Source organism: Culicoides brevitarsis, chromosome 2, assembly GCF_036172545.1.
Source record: "Culicoides brevitarsis isolate CSIRO-B50_1 chromosome 2, AGI_CSIRO_Cbre_v1, whole genome shotgun sequence".
In the NCBI taxonomy this organism is placed as follows: Eukaryota; Metazoa; Arthropoda; class Insecta; order Diptera; family Ceratopogonidae; genus Culicoides; species Culicoides brevitarsis.
In genome coordinates, this window is record NC_087086.1 from 22,010,421 (window position 1) to 22,032,527 (window position 22,107).

Here is a 22,107-nt window from a genome sequence, read left to right on the forward strand (position 1 = left end):
GCCCATAAGTATGGTAATGCATACATGTGCTATATTTATATGAGTTTGACGGTCAAAGCCTCTGTCTAGTATCTTGAATTTTAACGGCATTTTACAAAACCTGATTAAAAATGTAACTAACCTATCTAAATGTGGATCGGATATTTTATTTTTATCGCACATCAAAAGGAGTTGTACATTTAATTAGCACGCTAAAAATACCAAAATTATTTAAAATGTTGTAAGCCAATCGTTTCAAGCCTTTTCCTTTCTGTACTTGCTAACAGAGAGCAACAAATGCGGTAAATTGAACAATTTTACTAAAAATTTATAATAATTACTTACAGTAGGTGTTTCTAAAGCAATTGAAATAAAGAAAACACATGGTTAATTTCGAATATGTCATATTTTACTAATGATGTAGTTTTGCATTTCAAACTCAAAATCCAAATATATAAATTTTGCAAAAACATTTCTCAAATTTTGCTTTCCAACTCTTTTTGTGCATTGTGTCAAATCTAACTAAGAGATTGAGGAACGAAGAATTAGAGCGATTTGTTGATGAATCGTGAAAAATTAAGAAAAATTCATTGCACTTCCATGAAAGTTTTGTTTTGGAGTTTTTGAGTGTCTGTCTCCTTTTAAAACAATGTAATTCGACGTGTGAAACAAAATTTACGATTAACGCTAGTTTATTTATAAAAGAGTCGTATCTTGACTAAATGCTCCGCAGATACGAAAATCATCATTTTTGACAATTGCCCTATATTAAAAAAAGAAACACTTGGTAAAGTTAATTATGCTATAACTAAAGTATTTACCTCAAAAATTGAGGTCCGCCCATTCCTCTTTGCACTAGTTTTCCACATGCTCTTAACGTAAACTGCTTTTCAAATGGACATGGTAGATCAGAACTTTTTTCATTTGATGTTTTTACTTCAATATTTTGTTCTGATTGTAATTTTTTTGCTTCAGTAAACAACTTTAAAATATTTACAGAAATGTCATTTTTTGCTCCATGCACCAATTCAGTCTCATCATGTTTTAGCAATGAAGTTAACACTGCTTTATGCTAATTTTGATTATTAAAAAAATAATTAAAAATCGTAAAAGTTGATAATAACTACTACATATAGTGTAAATTAAAAAAGACATTATCGACTTTTACCTCGTTTTGAAGTTGACTAATGTTAGGTACAAGTTTCATTCTCAAACTTTTAGCTTGTGAAATCAAATACTCAATATTTAGAATTTCATTCAACAATAACGTCCATTTTCCTGTGCAACTTTCTGTTTCAATTTAAAAACATTTTTTCATAAATACACATACACTTTTAAAAAATCCATGTCTCGCAAATTTAAAAATCTGCGAGAACAAAAGCTTTTTTCGTGTTTTCTCAAAATATATTTTACGATATTGAAAAATGTTAATTTTGATCGGTTCTCAGTTTTTCAGTCTTTTTTTTGTGAGAACATTTTCGTTTTGATTCTTCTTTTCGAAATTTTCAATCATAATAAATCTGTCAAAAAAGTTTTTAAATAACTGAAATGTGTTGAAAATTTAAAAAAAATACCTCTCCAAAATTCCATGTTCTCGAAGATGTGTAATTTTGCATGAGACATGGATTTTATGTAGTGTTAAAATTGATCATACCTTTGAAATAATTCATTTCATCGCGTGAAAATTTACAACAATTCTGAATTATTTTTTTATGCATTGTGTTCCAGTCTGGAATTATATCAACTAACTCTCCTGCTTCACATTCAAAGTTCTCTATCACCGCATGAAATAAAGGAGCCGTCGTAAGTTGCACTAACGAACCAATTGACATCATTTCAAAAAAATGAAGTACTTTTTCAGATTCTTTTGTATCATCAAATAAACGTCGTTGACGCCTTGCTGGAACCGGTTTCGCTTGTTCCCACGTTGCTTGCCACATGTTACCAGGTATAAGCATACGTGAGCTCAAAGTCCCTTTACGACCAAAAGTGTCCTGTTCTAATTCTATAAATATTTTGAAATTTAATGTTTAACAAAACGAATTAAAAATCTATTGAGAGCAGTTAAGTTATTTATCTCATCGTTCAGATTCTTTCTCAAAACGTATACTTACCATCACTGTGTTCATCTTCTATCCAATCTCTGGGACTGTACCATCTTATGAAATCCTCTAGTCTTCCTGCGGGATTTGCCGCTTTGAAGCTTTCCATATCAGACAATAAAGATGCACTCATCATTTGAGCTCGCAATTCACTTCCTGGTCCAAGTTTCAACAAAATTTCAGCGTCATCTTCTGTCTGGTCTTCTGTTTTTGGCACTGGCTCTTGTGTTATTGGAATATACAATGGTTCGTTTGAATTGACCAAAAGCATGTTTCCCAACTTTGATAAGCGACCAGTAGGTTGATTCCATGCAGAATGTTTGTTATCTGTTTTAAATTCGTCATCGGCCTCATGGCAATCAAAAAATTCTTCTTCGGAATCGTTTTGTGTGTCTTTTGAATCTAAAGAAGACGTAGTCATGGTAAATGGAAGTCTACCTTCTCGAATGAGTCGTCGCTCTATGCAAATATTAAGCATTTGTAACTTCTGATGAAACAGACATGTACGAAAATCGGGAAAACCCGGTTGAACTCTAAAAAATTAGCAAGGAATTATATCAAAATCAAATTTAAAGTTTTTATCTAAGAAACACAAAAATTTGAATTTTTTTATGTAAGTCGCTCCAAATGAAAATCAAAAATAAGGTCCGATGCCCCATTTTAAAAGTCGAAAATCAATTGGGGCAAAATAAAAAAGAGTTAAAAATTTCATCAAAAATTACTGGTTTTTGGTCTATTTTCATAATTTTTCAAGAAGTTTAAGATTTTCAATTTTAAGTCATTTTTGTACAAAAACTCATATATTAAAATAAATTTTCTAAAAATATTTTTTCATCAAATTACTAAACTGATTTTTCAAATTTGACAAATCTTTTCTTAATTTTTTTAAATTTAAATATTGTAAAATGAATTTTAATCTGCAATAGAGGTTTTCGTGGAGATTTCCCTTTCATAAAGTAAATCAGTTATAAAATTTAAATCTTGATCTGGCAACATTGTAAATTAAATTAGTTTGTTAGAACCTCCCTGGCGTTACAGTAGATTATTTAGTCCGTAACAAAAAAAAAATGTACAAATATGAAGAACTCGACAATAAAATATATTATTATTATTAAAATCAATTTTAAATTAGCAAATTTCAAAGTTGAAGAAACATTAAAAATATTACTTAAAAATTTGTTATTTTGCATGAAAATAGTATTTCAAACATTTTTTTTATTTTGAAAAAATTTGGACACTATTTTTGAGTTTGATTTGGAGCGGCCTTAATTTTATATTTAATATACATATAATATTAAATTTAATACTATTTAATTTATATTTAATATACATGTATATATTTATAAGCTTTTGTTTTGTCGCAAGAGGAATTTTGCGAGCAGACAGCCAATTTTTAATAAATTTCAATCGATTAATCGTGTCTCAAAATGGATAAAACCTTCTTGTTGAATGCCGTTTTCCCGCCCAAAATTTGATATGGAGACTCTTCATGGAGCCCTATATTTTTATGACAAATTAGATCTCTACTTAAGTAGCCTTGAAACTTCTATGGCTTTTAGCTATTCCTTTTAGAGATTCGTATTTTCCAAATTTTTTTTTTCAAGGGCTTGTTCAAGGAACTGTTTCAGCTCAAACTCAGAGAAATTGGTTTTATTCATCTTAACAAATACAAATATACCTATTTATAGGTATACCTATTTAATTATACTTTTATAATAATATAAGCTATCTTCATCATGTTCTTTTTAAAAAAAAGTTATCTAATAAAATTACAAAAAAAAAAAATTACAGAGATTACATTATAAACATAAATATAAAAATAAATTTTCTCCTCTTGTTACAGACGAACTTTTACATTAGTCATCGATTAAAAGCCAATTAATCAATCTCGTGGTGTGCATCCAAATCAGACGCTGCAGTTTTCAATTTTTATTATTTTTTGTCAGTAACCATTCAGCTCAGCAAAAACATAAACACAAAAATTTTTGCTTTTATTCCATTTTTTTTTTAATTTTTAATCAACAAAGTTTGTGTGACAAAGTAAATGAAGATCTAAAGAAAATGAACCCAAAACTAAAAATTACATCAATTAGCATAAATAAAAATATAATAATTTGCTTTTCAATAATAATTTTCATACAACTTATCAATGGGCAGTGTCCGTGGCAAAAAGAGGTACCAGATCTACAACATTCTTGTCTATGTGCCTATAATTTAGCACAAGAATTATCTGTTCAGTGTGATCAGGTAAAATATTAGTCCCTTATTTGTTTTAAATTTATAAAAACCATTTGAGTTTTTTAGGTTGATTTTTCTACTTTAGTTAACGCTCTAGAAAAACATACAATATCAACGTCTCTAGACTTGTTATACATCAATAATTCTACAATAGAGCGTCTACAGAACAATATTTTTATGAATTTACGCTTGTATAACGTTCAATTAAGTAGTTGTAAGATAAAAGTTATAGACGAAAATGCTTTTAAAGGACAAGAACATATTTTGAAAAACCTCAATTTGCAGGACAATTTACTCGAAGAAGTTCCAATAAAGTCTTTGCGACAATTACAAATGTTAAATCTCTTGGATTTGTCCAAAAATCGTATTAGCAGGGTCCCCAATGACGCTTTTCAAGGAATGAACAAATTAACTACGCTAAAATTAAGTGATAACAATCTCACATTAACCCCACATGCATTTCGTGGCTTAGAAGGAAATCTAAAAAACTTAAATTTAAAAGGAACTAGGCTAAAAAGAGTTCCAGAAGCAGTAAGAGGCTTAAAAAATTTGGCATTTTTGGATCTATCACAAAATAGTATAAAGGAATTACCTGGCCCAACTGGAGTTCGTACCTTTGAAGGAATGGATAAATTAACAGCATTGAATTTAGAACGTAATCTTATTCAAAGTCTAGGTGAAAATGCTTTTAGCGGAGTCAGAAAGACTTTAAGCTCTTTGAGTTTGCTAAATAATCTCTTATCAGATTTCCCCGTGGGAGCTATACACTCTTTGAAGGAACTTAGAGTATTAGACATCGGTTTTAATTTATTGACAGCATTGCCAGAGACTGCCTTCAGGGGAACTCCAGGTGTTACTCTTTTGGCATTGGACGGAAACCCTTTGCCAACCGTCTCAGAAAAGGCATTTTCTCATTTAAACAAAACATTAAGGGGACTCTCTTTAGGAGGTCGTTTTCTCCATTGTGACTGTAAATTAAGATGGGTTGCTGAATGGATTCGAAATGGTGATCTTCAGGTGACATCGAGAGAAAGAAATCCTCAGTTTTGTGGTACACCAATCAGGTTCCGAGATAGAGGATTTTACTCAATCACACCCGAAGAATTGTCATGTCCAACGACTGATATAGATCTAAACGGACCTGTTGGAATACACGAATCTGTGCTTATTCCCAATTTGTACGTTATAATATTATATTTATTGTCGATAATAACTTCTTATATTAGTAATTTGTTTTTATTTAACATAGGCAAACATCTCCAAGTAAATTCGAACCAAAAATTCCTTCAACTAGCACGACAAAAAAGATGGAGACATCTTCCACTGAAATATCGACTACTTCTGTTTTCTCTAGTACTGAAACAACAACTATTACTTTTACAAATATTTCTTCCACCTCTAATATTCCAAGCACTAAATGGACTTCAGTTGAAACACCCTCTTCAAGCAATGGTTTAAAGATATATTCAACAACTGCAACAACATCCGCAGCAAAAACTTCAACAAAAAATCCAATTCAGTACAAACAACAGAATGGATCAAGCATAAACAAACAAAAACCTTCTTTAGTTTTAGGATTTCCACCACAAAGAGGAACATTGGATGATTCTAAAGAAGTACAAGTCAAATCAGCATTTAGGTAATCAATAATACCTATTTATAGGTATACCTATTTAATTATACTTTTATAATATTTCAATTTTAGACAGGACAATTCCGTTATTATTCAGTGGGACTCTGATACCTCAAATATTCTAGGCTTTCGTGTAGTATATCGTTTATTTGGTGATAAAAGTTTTAAACAAGGACCTCCTTTAGAATCTAGTGAACGAGAATTCAAAATAAAAAATGTCCCCTCTCAGGAGTGCATGATAGTTTGCGTGATTTCTCTTGAAGAGATCAATATCACACCAGATAATGTGCCTCATCAACAATGCAGAGAAGTTCGAACTGTTATGTCCAACTCTACTAACATGGATAAAATTACGATTGCGGCGAGTGCTGCAATATGTGGAACAATTATCGTTGCTGTCATTGTATTTATAGCAGCTAGCAGGTATGAATCTTCTTTAATTTGTTTTTCTAATTATTCTGAATAATTTGTGCCATAAGCAGACGACGGTCAAAGAATTTACACTCTATTCATCAACAAAAAGGAATGTTGCCGATCGGTGGTTTACCTGTCAACTGCTGTGGACCTACTCCAAGTCCTAATGGGCCATTGGGATCAATGGCAACACTATCAGCATTCAATTCTCACAAGGTAAAATTTGGTAGACGTTTATTTCAAAGCAAAAACAAAGTTATCATTACAAAGGTTTAACCAAAAAGTAAATATTTCCTTACTAACAATAAATCATTAATAAAAAAAAACATTATTTTTTATGTTTCATTGAAAAATTCCATAATTATAAATACAATTAAGTGTCCGTAAATTTTGTTTGCAAACCAAAGCTTTAAAAAGTATTGTTTTCAATTTCATCGAGAAAATCACCCATCAATGATTACCTTAATTATATAAAAAAAATACAATATGAGTTTCTTTTCTTATTTAATAACTTGAAAACCTCTTCAATAACAATTTGTACCAACGATTACTTGACTAACTGAGACTTTATTATATTTTTTTTTACAAATTTACACTCTATTTATCATGTTGTTCGTGAATATACTATAAAACTTCAAAGTTTTTTATGTGAAAATGAAAATAGTCGATAGATAATTTGGTTTTCTTCCAACTTAACGTGTATGTGTGCATGTGTATGAGATAAAGAGAAATGTTTCGCTTAATGTGCGATTCTTATGTTATTTGATTTGAAAAACTGAATTTTTAAAATCAATTTTCAAATTACAGCAACAAGATTGGGATCAAGTATCAGCTTACAGTGGCCGGTCTCTTGGAAGAACAAATCGTGGCTATTCTATGGAAAATCAGACTATGCAAGATGATTTGAGAAGTCATGTATCCCATTTTAGTGCAATGGTGTCCAAAAGCGGGAAGCCTAGGTATAGTTATGGTTGAATGCGTAAAAGAAAAGTTTGAAAAATAAACATCCCTTTCGCAGATCTCTTATAGACACCCAATCGCACCATAGCTTTTCAAATAATTCACAACGTGGATACCTGAATTCAGCATTCCCAAGTAATTTAGTTAATTCAAGACCAGGTAAAATGTTATTTTAAATTATAAGTGTGAAATTGTTAAAAACAAATTTTTACAGAACTAAGACAATCACGTCAATCCTTAGCTGCCCAATCAGATCGAATGTCACGTGCATCTTATGCGGCTTCAATGCATGGAGCTGCTCACAGTATCGCCTCTAGTTCCAGAAGAGGTCGACCAAGATCACGATCTAGAGAACACATTAACGGTGCTCATGTCCATTCACATCGTCCTGGAAGTCGGTTAGTAAACCTTAATTTTTTTTTTAATAAAAATATTTCAGCACATAACAATTGTGATCAAAGTGTTTTCGGTTCTTTACAAGATACTTAACAAGAATGTTATATCAAATCAAAATAAAGTTCATTTGTTAAGAAACTGCATATAATGTTTGTCTTTTACAGATTCTCACATGCTGGTTCTACTCACACTCTAAATAATTACTGTGACACATCAGATAACTGGACTGATCATGATATGGAAGTATATATTGCTAGAAATCCTACAACAAGGAATGGACTAGTACCTCTATGAAATACATTTTACTAATTATTTATTCGTTATTTGACCAGCTCTAGTGTAAAGTTTGTAATATTTATTGCTGGTACTCTTACTATTTGTGTAAACATTACAGGAAGAGGCCATTTTTGTTTTAAACCTGTGCCAAGACAAAATTTATTGATTGTACATCATTTTTGTACAAAGGCAAATGCCGCAAGCAAAAATGTTTCACATCATATTTAAATATTCGGAAAATGTTAAATATAATACAAGTGAATAAAAAACAGTCATATTCTAATATTATAGAAACTTAACATTTATACTGCTTTCGATTTTTTTTATCAGTTCTAGCTAATTTGAAAATCAATGAATTTATTGTGATGTCTCAAATAATTTTAAACATTTTTGCTTATTGTCCACAGGCCAAGGATGAAAAAATATTTTTCATCTATTTTGTCGCATATTGCCAACAAATATTTTCACTTTTTTTTAAATTCAAACGTGAATTTATATTTAAATTTTTAAAAATCGATTTTGATCACATAATATAACGGTCATTGACAATAACCGTTTAGTTCTAATTAGAATCAGATAAATTTTAGGTGTAACTCGTTGTATTGGTCATCTTAATGGAAATTTTTAAGAGACCAATCCAAATAAGTGACTAAAATAAATTTTGTCGGCTGGATACATTTTTAATATTTTCTGAAAACTATTTTGTGGCCATTTTTTCTACGTAAGCTAAAAGTTTGAGAAGATCATTTTTACGTGTCCTACGTACATTTTCATTCTATTATTATTTTACTAAATCAAATCAACTTTTTCTAAAGGTTCATGTGAAAAAAATATTCAAAAATTACGAATGAATAATATTTTATAGTGTTATATACATGTATTGTAATATTAAAAGTAGATAATTTATACAAATATATTAACATATAGATATTTGTATTTTCTCAAAATATTCTAAATTAAATTAAGAACATATTCCAAAGGACAAAAAGTGCAATATAAATTGATTTTTTTTTTGTTACATAAATAATTTTAATACTGCAATCATGAATGATTACATTTTAGTTTCTGCATCTTTAGTAAATATTTATATATTAATGATTTTTCTTCCTATTTTATTTTTCAATATTTTGTCGCATCATGATTTCGGTGTTTTTTTAAAATTAAAAAAAAAAGAGACCTCTGTAGAATCTAGATATATAGATATGAATAAAATTTTTAAGAATTGTTATCAACGTTCCTCACGATACTCAACTCATTTTTTATAATTTTTAATTTTAATGTTTTCCGATTTTCCACAATTTTTTAATGTATTAAAAAAGTTTATGCGTAGATAAAAATAAAAAGCTATTTTCAATCAAAAATTTACTTTAAAAAACCTTTTAAACTGATTGAATTGTATTGGGATCTGCAATTTAACGACAATAAATCTTTTGCTCGTATCAAAAATTTAATATTTTTCTGAAAAAACAACAACTAATACTTACCCAGGAATTCGTATACTATTTTCTACTCGGTACCGCATTTCTTGAACAAACTCTGCCCATAATTGTGCGATAGCTGTTTTTCCACCAAAATTTGCATTAACAAAAGCAAGAAGAACACTCAACCGATGTACCAAGGAATCTTTCGGTGCTGATTTTATTTTTAAAGGATCAAACTATAAAGAGATTTTAAATAAATATATGTAATATAAATGATATAAATGTAGTTTTATTACAATTTCAGAGTCTGGAAATGTATATGTGTTTGCGGTTTCTTCCAAATGGGCATCAGGAAACAGGTAGTATAACATTTTCATAATATTGTTTTCGTTTATTGGTCCCTCGAGTCTTTTGACTTCTTCTTTTGAAACGGACATTCTTTCAGCTGAAACAATTCCTCTAATTGGCAAAACCGACGAGAATTTCAGAACTCTTGACTCCGTGATGCGGTCTAAAGGATTGAGACCAGACGTACTTATAGCGGGTTCGTCAATTAAATTGTGATAATACTCTGTTATAGAGACTCGTGAACTTGCCAGATTTAAATATTCGGAAATACACTCAGTAGTGTAACAAACAGGTGAATAATCATAGTTAATGTTAAGACTCCATTGAGGAGCCAATAAAGGGTCAAAATCTGAATATGATTGCGAATCAATTACGCAATTCTCCGCAACGTTCATCCATGTGCAATTCAACACAATTTCTGAAATTGGGTCTACACTGGTACCACAAAGAATGACTTTCGGAGAAACTGTAATTTCATCTTCGGGCTCGTTGCCAGGCTGTTCATTAAGACAAAACCGCTTGTCTTCAATGTCGCTATTAGACGAAAATTTTCTCAAAGAATATGATAACCGTACGCCAACTGTTACAGGCTGCAAGTAGTCGTATAACACTTTTCCTTTAAACATATCTATTATCCCCGAAAGGTAACGACATGTTTGAGGAATTGTACTGCTATGTATAATGTCAAATGAAGTTCGCGTTGAACCATGTTCACAAACGCCTAAAAAAACATTTTGCTCTTTTCGTAATATTTGAAGGAATATTGGAACCTCACAAGCACTATCAGCCAATGCGATGTGTAATGAGCTCAATAAAATTCGTATTTGGCTTTCATTTTGAATACTTTTTACAGGACGCAAGATGACAAAATTTCGGAGACCATACCATCGTGCTATAGGATGTAAAGGCTCTGGATTTTTCTTTACGTCTCCAGGCAAAAAGTCGTTTTTACTAGACATAAGGTCTAAAAAACATTGGCATATCAAAGTACCATTAATGTGCTTTGACAAATCGTTGTTACTTTGTCCTATATTTGCTTTATAATGCAATATTTCAAAATCAGTATTTGAAAAAGTAATATTGTCCTTTAAAATTTTCCAATTGCACAATAAAAGCTGGTTGGTTTCAAGGTCCTTTTCCAGTTTTGAAGACGGAATTTTCCACTAAAATATATACAACAACACAGTGTGGTTCTATTGATGGATAAAAAAAAAATGTCATTTTACCTCATGAAGTACTTGTTCTAGTTGAGCACTAAAATTTTCCCATTCACTGGCCGTACTGAAATCCTGATGAAAAAAATCTGAGTCGTCTATTTCTTGAGTACACATTTTTTTTTATTAAACAATAATTCCAAATTGTTGACAAATAATTAAAAGTATTCGTTGTTAATATCTTTTGTTTTTGGTATCATTCACAAATATGATGAAATCCGTTTTTTCATTTGCCACTTATTCCAAATTTAAAAAATATACCAGTTTAGTTTCTCGATAGATCTACCCATAGCAAATATTTATTTAATATAAAATGAATTATAAATAAATAATTGAGCATAATAAAACATGTTTATACATGAGTCTAAAAAGTTTTCTTAAAATATTTTTAATTCTGAGCAATTTATAGTTGCTGAAAAACGTCAATAGCCACACATCTTTGTGAATTTTATGTAAATATTAAAAGTGCATGCGCTTTTAAGGAAATGCATAAAGCAATACATATAAACATAAATACATTTTTAATAGAAGAAGCCAAAGAATTATTCACAGTAGACCAAAAACATTGTCACGGTTAAGGCAAGGATATTTTTGGTACTCCTTATTTTCAAAGTGTAAAAATACCTAGAATTTGCACACAACGTAGACTTTGTGTAGTTTATCAACTCGATGCTATATACCTATGATTGTAGTACATATTTATATTCGCAACACACATGCAAAAATGTGTGTAGTGCATACTCACTTAACTCGTGTAGTATCTGGTAACCCATTCTCATTGCATTTTTGATGCATAAAGTTTCATATGCATTGTAAGACAGAAATTGAAAAAAAATATATTGTGAAAGTTATTTAAAACATTAATCGAAGTTTTGCTCAGTGTGCTAATAAAACGAGCAAAATAATTATTTTAAATTCAATTTGTGAAAAATATTGGTGCTTTTCAGGAAAAACACAACGATCATTGACCTGTTCGTCATAAAATGAATGAAATGAAGAGAAAAAACGCGAACAAAAAAAGGTCATTGCAGAAGAGACAAAACTGCAATATTGCATACAGTGTAAAGACGGTAACACTCATACTTTCATTGTATGAAGGTAGTTACTATAAAACGTTCATTTTCTTCAATTGAATAAGTAGAGCAATTAGATTTTGCAGCTAAAAACCAAATAAATTTATACATATCGAAATTCGAAAATGTCATTATTAATAATCGGGATTAAAATTTATTAAATCTAATAAAACCAGTGATTACAAGTTCTAATTTCAATTCAAAGTTTTATAACAATCTTTGTTTTAATATCATATCAAACTCACAAATAGTTTATAGTAGTACGCTCGCATGATATAAAATATTTGATATAAAATAAAATCTATAAAAGAATAAAACAAATTATACTTTACTCATAATACCTATTTCGACCTGCAAAGAAGACGCAAATAGTTAATTATTTTTGATAGGAATTTTAAGAAAAAAATAATCGTTTGTGAATTGAAAAAATCATAAAATTTTTAATTTGGGTCTCAATTTAATATTAGAGGAATAAGGTGGTAGTTTTTCCTTACATACAATAGAAAGAAAATACCATTTATATTTTTCCAGATACATACTTATATATATATATAGGTATATATATATATATATATATATACGTAGATATGTTTCTATAATTTTTGATTCCTGAAGCAGTTTTGCATAATTGTGCGCATGATCAGTAAATCTATGAAAATAGCAAAAAAAAAAAAAACTAGTGTCAAACAGTAAAAAAATCTTTATTTAACTTCTTTTTTGAAAACTTTTACGAATATAAAAAAAACTACACATTTAATAATTGAACAACAAACCAATATACCAATTTAAATTAAAATAAAGATAACTTTAAGCTCATGAGGTAATAAGTTAAGTCATTTAAGTAAGTTTTGGAAAAAAAAGTAATAATAACAATTTGCAAAATTATAACGAGAAAAACTCATAAACATTAATGTAATTTTTGATTTTCGTTTATTATTTTAAATATGTTTAACATTTGCATAACATTGGACTGATATATTCATTATCGAAATAAACTTTGTTTTCAATTTCAGGACACTTGCGACATCATTTACCGGATTTTGTATAAGATTTGAAGTTCATTCAAAAAGTCCATTTATTGAAACCCGTAGTTCCGAACTTGTGCTAATAATATGATCTTACAAGTACGTTTTTATGGGTATCTGTCATTGGACTCTGCACCAGGATTCATATAGGATTCAGCTGCATTATTCATTACATTATTGAAAATAAACAGAATAATAATTGCTGCTCAATCAAACCTGAAAAAATTTGGCCTTTATTTTCTAAATTAAAATAAACAAACAAAAATTTCAAAATTACTTATTCTGTTTTACTATCTTGTAATTATTAAGGATTTGAATGTTCAACTTCATTGGTACATACATACATTAATATAATTGATACACGATATTGGAAATCTTGTTTAATTAAAACAATATAATTAACGAGATCATATTAAATTAATATTGATATGTTTCGATAGATATTTATTAGATGTACCACCATGGAATCTTAAAGTTTTTATTTAATAAGAGCTACAAAATTATTTACTCTTTCAGACATGATCTTTCGTTGTAGTAAAAAAAAACTGACCAATGTTTAGGTATATACAGCTTATTATAAAAGTCGAATCATATAAATAGATTGAAATATTAGAATATTAAATTTTAATTTTTATAGAAAGGAATTAAATTACAATTTTATGCATTGAGGTAGTAGGTTGTATAGTATTGTCATGATATTTCCTATACAATCTTCTAGCTTTATACATAATTGGAGTTTTTCAACGATTATCTAATTTTTAAAAAATACATTGAATTCCGCATTTCGTTTGTAAATGCTGGTTCCCTGAGACCCTAACTTGTGACTTTATTAATGGTTCACAAGTTTTGATCTCTGGTATTGGCTACAAACTTCTTCAATATACCTATTTATCGTAACGTTCATTTCTTTTGAAATAACAAGAAAACAAAATATGAGGCGTAATAAATGTAATCCATGAGAAGAATGGAAATGATCAAAACGGAAAGATGAATTAACAGAGAGAATTTTTTTAATATTTTCGGCGGTCTACTAATACCTATTCAAATCGTTTCATAGGAAATTCCACAACCTAATCCTAAACTTCAAAGTTAGACTACACAAGAAAAACTTTTATTTTGGATAAAACTATTGAGTTTTATTTGAAGCTAATTTTATTTAAACTTTGATTTTCTTTTAATAAAAAATGGGAAAACTTTGTATGTTAAAAATTTAAATTTGTAAAATTAGTCTAAAATGTAAAAATCTAATGTTAAAAATAAATTTGGATCCCGGGAAATAATACACTTTTCTCTGAAATTAATTATTTTGGTCAAAATGTGGGAGTTTTTTAAATTAATTCTTTCTTTTTCTGATAAGATTGCAATAGTTTATTGGCAAAGTTTAGAAAAATAAAGTTAAGGTTGATTGTATTTTAATTTTTTTATTCAATTTTGAATAAATGTTTATTTCATCAAAAAAAAAACGAGACTCACTGTCAGTATTAAAGATTTCTTTTATATCTACTACATATGACCAGAAATTTGGACGGCATTGAATTGTTATTTTAGTCTATAAATTTTAAAAATACAACATTTTTTAGATGAATCTTAGAATATAACATAACGATTTTTTCTAGATGCTGTTTTAAAAAATCTTAAATCTAATTTTAGAATATTTTTCTGGTACAAAACCACTAGTCTAACAAACATTAAAATTTAATTTAAAAAGTGTGAAAGAAAACTATAAAAAAAGTTTTGAACCGAACTTGTATAAAAGAAAAATATCGTCGTTCCGTTGAACATTTATGAAATCATGATATTTTGTCGTATTTACCGCATATCTACAATGTTGAACCTTTGATTAAAGCTGTACCTTCTGTACCATAAATATGATATGAGGAGAACCAGCAAAATGTTTACTTTGATATTTGTGGCTGAGTTGTATATTGAACAGTAAGGGCATTGAGAGCTACCGCAAACTTCACAAATGTTTAATAGATATGTTGGAAGTGCATCAAATATTGTTTCATTAAATCGTTCTAAAAATATAATAATGCGTTTTTAATGTTTTTTTTTTACATTTAGTAAATTTAGTCTGATACAATCATCAAAATCGTGTTCGGTTTCTTCCTAACTATCTTTTAAAGACTTTCCCAGGAGGTATGACTAATATCTAACATGTAAGAAGATATTCAAATTTTTAAACCTTCTAGAAAAAATGTTTTAAGAAAGATTTCAATATTTTCAAAAAATCAAGGTCCTGGAAAAAGTGCGGGAACCCGGGAAATTTACAAAAATCATAAAGAAATATTGAATTTTTAAGAGAAAAATGGAGAGATTTTATAATTTAAAAATTAAAAGTTGTAGAATTATAAAAAAATGTATAAAATTGACTTAATTTATGTTTTTTTTTTAATATCTTGGGTAAATATAAACAAACAAAAAATCCCTTCTAAAGTTCAAAATTTATATTTTAAAACATGTAAAATCATGTTTCTTGAAAATTATAACGAAAATACTCAATACACATCCCATCTAATGTTCAGAAGGTCTATGACACCGAAAACATTTTTGATAATTGTATAAGCTTTAATATCATACCTGGGGCATAGTAATCATACACTCTTATTGGAAGATAACGGGACATATTGGCAACTGGGTACCATCTTTCAATAGTAAAATTCACACATGTTTCTTCTTGATCCAACTGAAAAGTTTAAATAGCATTAAACTATATTAAAGTTCACCAAATTGTTTATAAACTTACAAAGTCGAAATAGAACAAAACTTTTTTGTCATTGAATTTTGCTCTTTGAAGATTTTTTACACGTTTACTGATGACATAAGCATCAAGCTTCTGCTGTTGAATCCAATAACCCGTAGGTATGGTGACATCCAAAACTGCCATTCCAGAACGTATGGATTCATTTACGTTGTTCCATCTGCAAAGTTTTTATATGGTTATTAAATACTCACTTATCTAGCGAGTAAGCTCTTACCTTTGACAAGATATATAATGAATATGAGACTGATTCCTTCCGAAAAATAATGGTTTGACAGTCAAATCGAATGCATTTACCGGTGGCTTTGTTTGAAACTGCTCAATATCTACACTGTATTGAACTGACATTTGTAAAATAGCATAGCCAGCACCTTTAGCTTGTACTTTAACAGTTCCCCATGCATTTGGAATCTATTTATAATTTTGATTAAAATATAAAAGTAAAATAAATAGTAATCTAATAATACCTCAATACTTTGAAGTTGAGCCAAATTCTTTTCGCCTATTTCTAACACTTTTGTTTGACCTGGCAGGGATGTTGCCTCAATCGTCACCGACAAAGTAGATACATCTCTTATTCTTGTGCGTTGCGTATATTCGATCAATGCTTTCATTGCTACTCCAGTATCCTGTGTAGAGGCCCATCCACCATCCGTCAATCTTTGAGCGTTTAACCAACGGACAATCGAGTCAACTAACAGTTCTTGCCGTGATGCATATGTAAGTAATGCGTAAGATGTGGTTTCGATATTCAAAGAATCATATTTATATGGCAGTCTTGGCAATGAAAAATACTTTTGATTTTCTAATTTCGATGGTGGTTGTTCAACGTGTTCATTTCCCCAATATGTATATTCACCTAAATTAGACATAATATTTATTTTATTAACAGCTCGTAACCTATCGATTTGTTCTGTTCGTCAGAATTCTGAGAAAATTATAGGGTTTTAAAAAATTTTAAATTTTCCGATTTTCTAAAATATTACTGAAATTCGGAGAAGTATAAGTATCCTTTATTTGTTGTAAATTCAGCATAAATCACATTTTTGTATAAAAACAAAAAAGGTGCTTATTTTTTAATAGTACATTTTTTTAAAATAAATACTTACCGATTGTTTTAGCATGTTTGAATAAAATATTAAAAGCTTGCTCAGCTTTTGGTGCTTTTGCTAACATTAAAGCATAGGCAACAATGGAAATTTCATATTCTGTTCCGTATTCTTGAATATAAGGCATACTTCTTTCGATATATTGTACAGCTTTGGTCGTTGCTAAAGATACACGTGCTCCAAGACTCTAAAATTTACATAGGAGAAATGTGTAAAACACTAATACAATAAATTTAGATGAACAATAATTTTAACTTACTCCGGAAAGATCTTTAACGGTGACTAATGTAATAAGTACATGTGCCGTTAAAGATATATTTCTTGATCCTTGCTCGTATTTACCGAACCCATCATGACGACTAGATTCATTAAATTTCCTATCAGGTGACCAAGTGACTTCGTAAAAAGATCCTTCAGGAAGTTGATGTTTCAGTAACCACCGAATATTTTTTTGAATTACAACGGGATCAATGTAAATGAAATTTTCCCACTCATAAAATGATGCTTCTTGGAATATTCTTGCACAATATGCAGTAAGCCAAACAGAAGGTGCAGACTGATTCCAATCAGAGCGAAATAGAGTCATAGCTCCATCTGCATTCATATAACTCATTTGTTTTTGATAGCCAATGTTCATATAATGAAATGCTTGTTTTTCTGTGGTTCGGTTTCTTTGACTAATCAAACGCATATACAGAATCGTGTATAAATTAGCGGCGAAACTAAACATATTAGTTTCCGCTGCATCAATAGGAAGATGTATTAAAGAGGTAGCATTTACAGGCATTGTTGGAAAAATCGGTCCAACAACATCACCCACTATACTAATGCGAGCCTTATTTGAGCCAAAAACATAATATCGTTCTACTTCATATGGAATAATTGGCGTTTCTGTCACATTGACATGCATATATTGAAATATGTAAGCACGATTACTCAAGTCTAACAAAATGGATTGATGTCGATACTGTGGCAATCCATCTGCTTCTACTTTCAATGTTCGCTTGATAGTGTCGGTTCCCAACAGAGTAGATACGTGCAATACCACCTCTATTTGTCCTAACCTTGTAGGAACAATAGGAACATAAACTATTGTTGAATCTTGAGGTTCCAAATAAATGAAAAATTGGTGTTCTCCAAATGATGTTTTGGGATTATATGACGCCACGATACCATCTTCACCAACATGAACGAATTTATAATCAACAGACTCATGAAGAACTACGGTAGCTTCTAATTGATTTGTCATGTAGTTAAACACGGTCACACGAATACCTACTTGTTCTCCTTGTCGACATTCAGAAGGCATTTCAACATTAATGTAAAATGGTTGTACACCAACATATTCCAACGGTTTAGTTAACATACCGAATCCCAATGATGGACTTACACTAAATGCCGAAATCATCCATAATGCTGGAGTGTCTGGTACATCTAAATTAAAGATGTAACGTCCATGCGGTCCTATGTTAATGTCTTTCCAAAGCCAAACGTTATCATAGTGTCTTTTTATTCTGTTAAATCTGTACTTTCGGAATTCAGCTAAATGGGTAGAATTCCAGTTTTGACAACCACTTTCGTCGGTACCATCTTCACAATCCAAGAAACCGTCGCAACGTTTATCTAAGCGATAACATCTACCATTAAGACATTCTGCGTATCCATAAGAACTGTTACAAGAATCAAGTCTGCGGGGTAGCGTCCCATCTGTAAAAACGACTAAGCCAGCATACTCAAATGTTCTGTTGGCATCAATACCAAACGTTGATGTTGGATAATAAACTAATTCATCCGGATGTCCTTCATGAAAATGCCATGTATGTGACAAAGTACCATTAGTTTGTTCATCAAAGGTTGACATTTTTGTAATAACAGTGGCATATGACAACTCATTTCCTGCTTGCATTGTGAAAAAGGCATTATCAATGGCTGATAGGCCCACATAAGCACCTGGTTCGCCATAAATTGCTACTTCTACTTTTTCTCCAGTTCTAGCCTTTCGGTTGTTTATGAATACCGTAAAATTGTTTCGAGATATTCCATTGACAGGAAAAGTAAGACTATCTGCAACTATGAGACTATTACGCCCAATATGCCATATGACAATCGTCGCAGTTGGTGCCATTTCAGCACTCAAAGTAATAGCCATAGTTTGAACTCCGGGAATCATATTTTCTTGTCCAGTTAACAGAACAATTCCCTTTGACATGACCATGTAATAGAAGCTTTCCATATAAAAATTGGAGTGGATATGAAATACTATATATTCTCCAACCTTTGGTGCTTGTGTGCTGGTTGTTATTTTAATATGCTGGTTTTGAGGTGAAAAGTGTGATAGTAATAAGAGTTCAGCTGAAATAATATCACCTCGTGTGTCAATAAAATTTGCTTTCAATCGGATGTCAGTGACATCATTAAGGAATTCCCGCCCATTTCGGGATTCATCTAAATTCAGATCATCATGTAGGTTAAGTTTAATCTCCCATATTCCCGGTTTTTCTGACATATCAACATATTTACTTTGCAGTTCTTTTCTTCCTCCAGATTTGCTATTAACACTGCCAGACACCTCCACAGTTGATTGAAATAGTTGTTCGTATGGTAATGGAGAACCATCATGATATTCCGCTACTAAGTACGCCGTTATTGGCATTGTTGGCTTAATAACTTGTGGACTTCCACCAAGGAAATGAACTTTGATTGATGAATTATATATTCGAGCAATGGCGTATCCTTCAACGTGTTCATCATAAAAACGTTCACCTACTCTTGCAGTGATTAGAATTTCAGAACCTAAATGTTTATATGAAAGAATAGGGAAAAAGTTATTATAATATTTAAGCCGCTCCAAATTTTTTTGAACCTCTTGTCCCATGTCCCATTTCAAAAGCCGAAAATCCAATAGAGCAAAAAAATTAAAAAAAAAGTAAAATTTTATCAAAAATTACCGATTTTTCGTCTATTTTCATAATTTTTCAATGATTTTCAAAAAACAATTCAATTTCTTTAAATTATCGTATTAAAAATGTTTTTTTACAAAGATTTTCTTCTCTAATTCATATTTGTTTTCGAAAATCATGTTTAAAAAAAAATTTTATGAAAAATTATTTTTCAATTTTTTATTAGAATTGCTCTGAAATCTTTTTGAAAAAAAGTTTTTGGGACAAAAAGTTTAAAATAAATTAGCAGCGTGAAAAAAAAATCAAATAAAAAAATAATATTTAATAAAAATCTTATACATACCGGCTAAGTTTGAGACCAAGTTTTCTAGTTCTCTCATTGGATATTTAAATTCGAATGTTCCATTGAAAAATCTCAAATATGGTAAACCTCGATACTGTTCACCCCATTTGTTGTATTCATATTGCTCTGGTTTTTCTATCCAGAACGGCCATTCCTCGTCAAAGTTGAAGTGTCTTTCAAAAGAATATGGATCATTATAAGAAGTCGAGCCACTAGACCCTCCATATCTATTATCTGTGAGGGGATCGATTGGCGTATTATATGTATTTCTATTATATGTATCAAACTCATTTTGTTTGCGAGGGCCAAATGGATCAGTGTTCAAGCTGTATCCTTCATGGTTTTCAATATATCCTTTTCTAAAGTATTCGTTGATATTTTTTGGAGTAAAATATCCAATTGGTCTGATTGTTGCTTTCAATGTAAGGTTTCCTTTCACCGGCGCACCACTAGTAAAATTTGCCATTATTTTACCGTAAAGAAAAGGATCTGTATTGAAAAAAAATGCAGGCATCGTCACATTAACCTCAAATCTTGTTTGATAGTACTCCTCAACAACGAACAAATGTTCTTCTACTTGTCCTTGTACCACAACACGAACAGTCCATTCACCGTAAACCGGTTGATCGGACAGCTTATAATCCAAGCTGACTGTTCCTAAATTTGAATGTCTAGACAGCCAACGTCTCAAAATATGACCATTCGGATCAACCATATAAACATCAATAGAATTGTCGAATCCTTTCAGTTCAGTTGTAATTGGTATAACTCTAAATTTTACGTTTTCACCTTGCATATAAACTGGTTTATCAGTTTGAATGAATACTGTCATAGACCTTTGCGAAAATGTTAATTTAGTTTCGTTTACAAAGGCTATGCCCCCACTAATAGAGTTGTATAAACCTTCAATTCTTAGTTTGTAGTCACCAGGCACACTTGTTGTAGGTACTCTCATTAGCAGAGTTTCCATTACATTTTCTCGAACATCTTTTGAGTCATAGGTCATCTCCACACCATCTCTAGAAATGCTCCCGCGTACTGTAAGTGCAGATCCCACATCTTTTATCGACACTGACACTCTATAAATTTGGCCAGGACGTACCATTTTCGAGGCGACAATAAAATAGGTCGCCTCTTGATTGATGTTAAAATTGTCAATTGCATTGCTTCTGATGGGATTGTAACCAAACACAGGCCTGTCTCTGTTTCGACTCGAGACTCCACGATTTTGGCTTACATCATTACCATAAATTGACTCATAGTCTCTTCCTCTAAGCCAATTATTTTCTAATGTATCATTTCGGATACCATCAGATATGAAATTTCGATTCTTTGCGTCGAAATCTTCTTGTGTTTGTGCTAATGATAATAGAAGGACGGTTGTTAACAGCCATGTGAATAAATAGTTGTATCTTCTCATTTTGCTTTAATACATCTGAAAGAGAATAAAAGTTTTTTAGACATGCAATGAAATTTCAATCAAACTTATAAAATTTCCGAAGATATTACTTACGATATGAAATTATTCGAATAGTTTACTAAAAAATTAAGGGCGTTGCTGAATAACCCAACAAAACAATGTTTAAAGATTCGTTACGGTATTTTATTTAGCATTTAATTGTTGTTGTTTCTTGATATTAAAAAATATCCAAATTGATTGTTTGAGTAAATTCGTCAAAACACAAAAATTATCATTAACGAGAACAGTATAAAAAAAATAAATTTAAATTCTCAAAACTAAATTTGGGCGTCAGCCGAGTCCCACTTTGTATTCCCATTACTTGTCAAATTCAAAAATTATATCGAAAATACGTTGAGTGTCTTTTTTTGAATAATATGTATTTACTTAGATAAATATTCATCTTTATTTGCTGTAAATATAATTCTTTCAAATCAGAAAAATGCAATGCAGCTT

At 30.3% G+C, this 22,107-nt stretch overlaps 3 protein-coding genes across 3 annotated transcripts; 1 reads left to right on the top strand and 2 right to left on the bottom strand.

Moving 5' to 3' along the window:
* Window positions 1–379: 379 nt before the first annotated feature.
* Window positions 380–11,242, bottom strand: LOC134831797 (rab3 GTPase-activating protein catalytic subunit). The gene is made up of 8 exons (XM_063845612.1): window positions 10,994–11,242; window positions 9,716–10,930; window positions 9,483–9,655; window positions 2,094–2,614; window positions 1,634–1,984; window positions 1,148–1,269; window positions 801–1,051; window positions 380–742 (listed from the first exon to the last, which is right to left on the bottom strand). Exons 1-8 carry the CDS (start codon window positions 11,096–11,098, stop codon window positions 676–678), a joined length of 2,805 nt encoding a protein of 934 aa, XP_063701682.1. The 5' UTR covers window positions 11,099–11,242; the 3' UTR covers window positions 380–675.
* Window positions 4,431–8,250, top strand: LOC134830525 (leucine-rich repeat and fibronectin type-III domain-containing protein 5). Its single transcript, XM_063844035.1, has 8 exons — window positions 4,431–5,497; window positions 5,569–5,958; window positions 6,025–6,375; window positions 6,435–6,582; window positions 7,174–7,325; window positions 7,385–7,485; window positions 7,541–7,724; window positions 7,887–8,250. Exons 1-8 carry the CDS (start codon window positions 4,497–4,499, stop codon window positions 8,014–8,016), a joined length of 2,457 nt encoding a protein of 818 aa, XP_063700105.1. The 5' UTR covers window positions 4,431–4,496; the 3' UTR covers window positions 8,017–8,250.
* A 3,308-nt stretch (window positions 11,243–14,550) lies between the features above and the next one.
* Window positions 14,551–21,955, bottom strand: LOC134832854 (CD109 antigen). The gene is made up of 9 exons (XM_063847051.1): window positions 21,706–21,955; window positions 20,193–21,627; window positions 17,209–19,742; window positions 16,950–17,136; window positions 16,308–16,699; window positions 16,058–16,251; window positions 15,826–16,000; window positions 15,660–15,765; window positions 14,551–15,097 (listed from the first exon to the last, which is right to left on the bottom strand). The coding sequence occupies exons 2-9, from the start codon at window positions 21,610–21,612 to the stop codon at window positions 14,889–14,891; spliced, it is 5,217 nt and encodes a 1,738-aa protein (XP_063703121.1). The 5' UTR covers window positions 21,613–21,627; window positions 21,706–21,955; the 3' UTR covers window positions 14,551–14,888.
* Window positions 21,956–22,107: the final 152 nt, after the last annotated feature.

What these genes read in the sequence shown, in the direction of transcription:
- LOC134831797 (XM_063845612.1), bottom strand. Translation starts at nt 11,098, where the DNA reads ATGTGTACTCAAGAAATAGACGACTCAGATTTTTTTCATCAGGATTTC. An exon ending in TAGAACAAGTACTTCATGAG is followed by an intron (nt 10,931 to 10,993) that starts GTAAAATGACAT and finishes TATATATTTTAG; the next exon opens with TGGAAAATTCCGTCTTCAAA. An exon ending in GGCGGACCTCAATTTTTGAG is followed by an intron (nt 743 to 800) that starts GTAAATACTTTA and finishes TTTTTAATATAG; the next exon opens with GGCAATTGTCAAAAATGATG.
- LOC134830525 (XM_063844035.1), top strand. Translation starts at nt 4,497, where the DNA reads ATGAATTTACGCTTGTATAACGTTCAATTAAGTAGTTGTAAGATAAAA. An exon ending in GTATTTATAGCAGCTAGCAG is followed by an intron (nt 6,376 to 6,434) that starts GTATGAATCTTC and finishes TGCCATAAGCAG; the next exon opens with ACGACGGTCAAAGAATTTAC. An exon ending in TCACATCGTCCTGGAAGTCG is followed by an intron (nt 7,725 to 7,886) that starts GTTAGTAAACCT and finishes TGTCTTTTACAG; the next exon opens with ATTCTCACATGCTGGTTCTA.
- LOC134832854 (XM_063847051.1), bottom strand. Translation starts at nt 21,612, where the DNA reads ATGAGAAGATACAACTATTTATTCACATGGCTGTTAACAACCGTCCTT. An exon ending in CCGTTAAAGATCTTTCCGGA is followed by an intron (nt 17,137 to 17,208) that starts GTAAGTTAAAAT and finishes TGTAAATTTTAG; the next exon opens with AGTCTTGGAGCACGTGTATC. An exon ending in GTATGATTACTATGCCCCAG is followed by an intron (nt 15,098 to 15,659) that starts GTATGATATTAA and finishes TTATATTTTTAG; the next exon opens with AACGATTTAATGAAACAATA.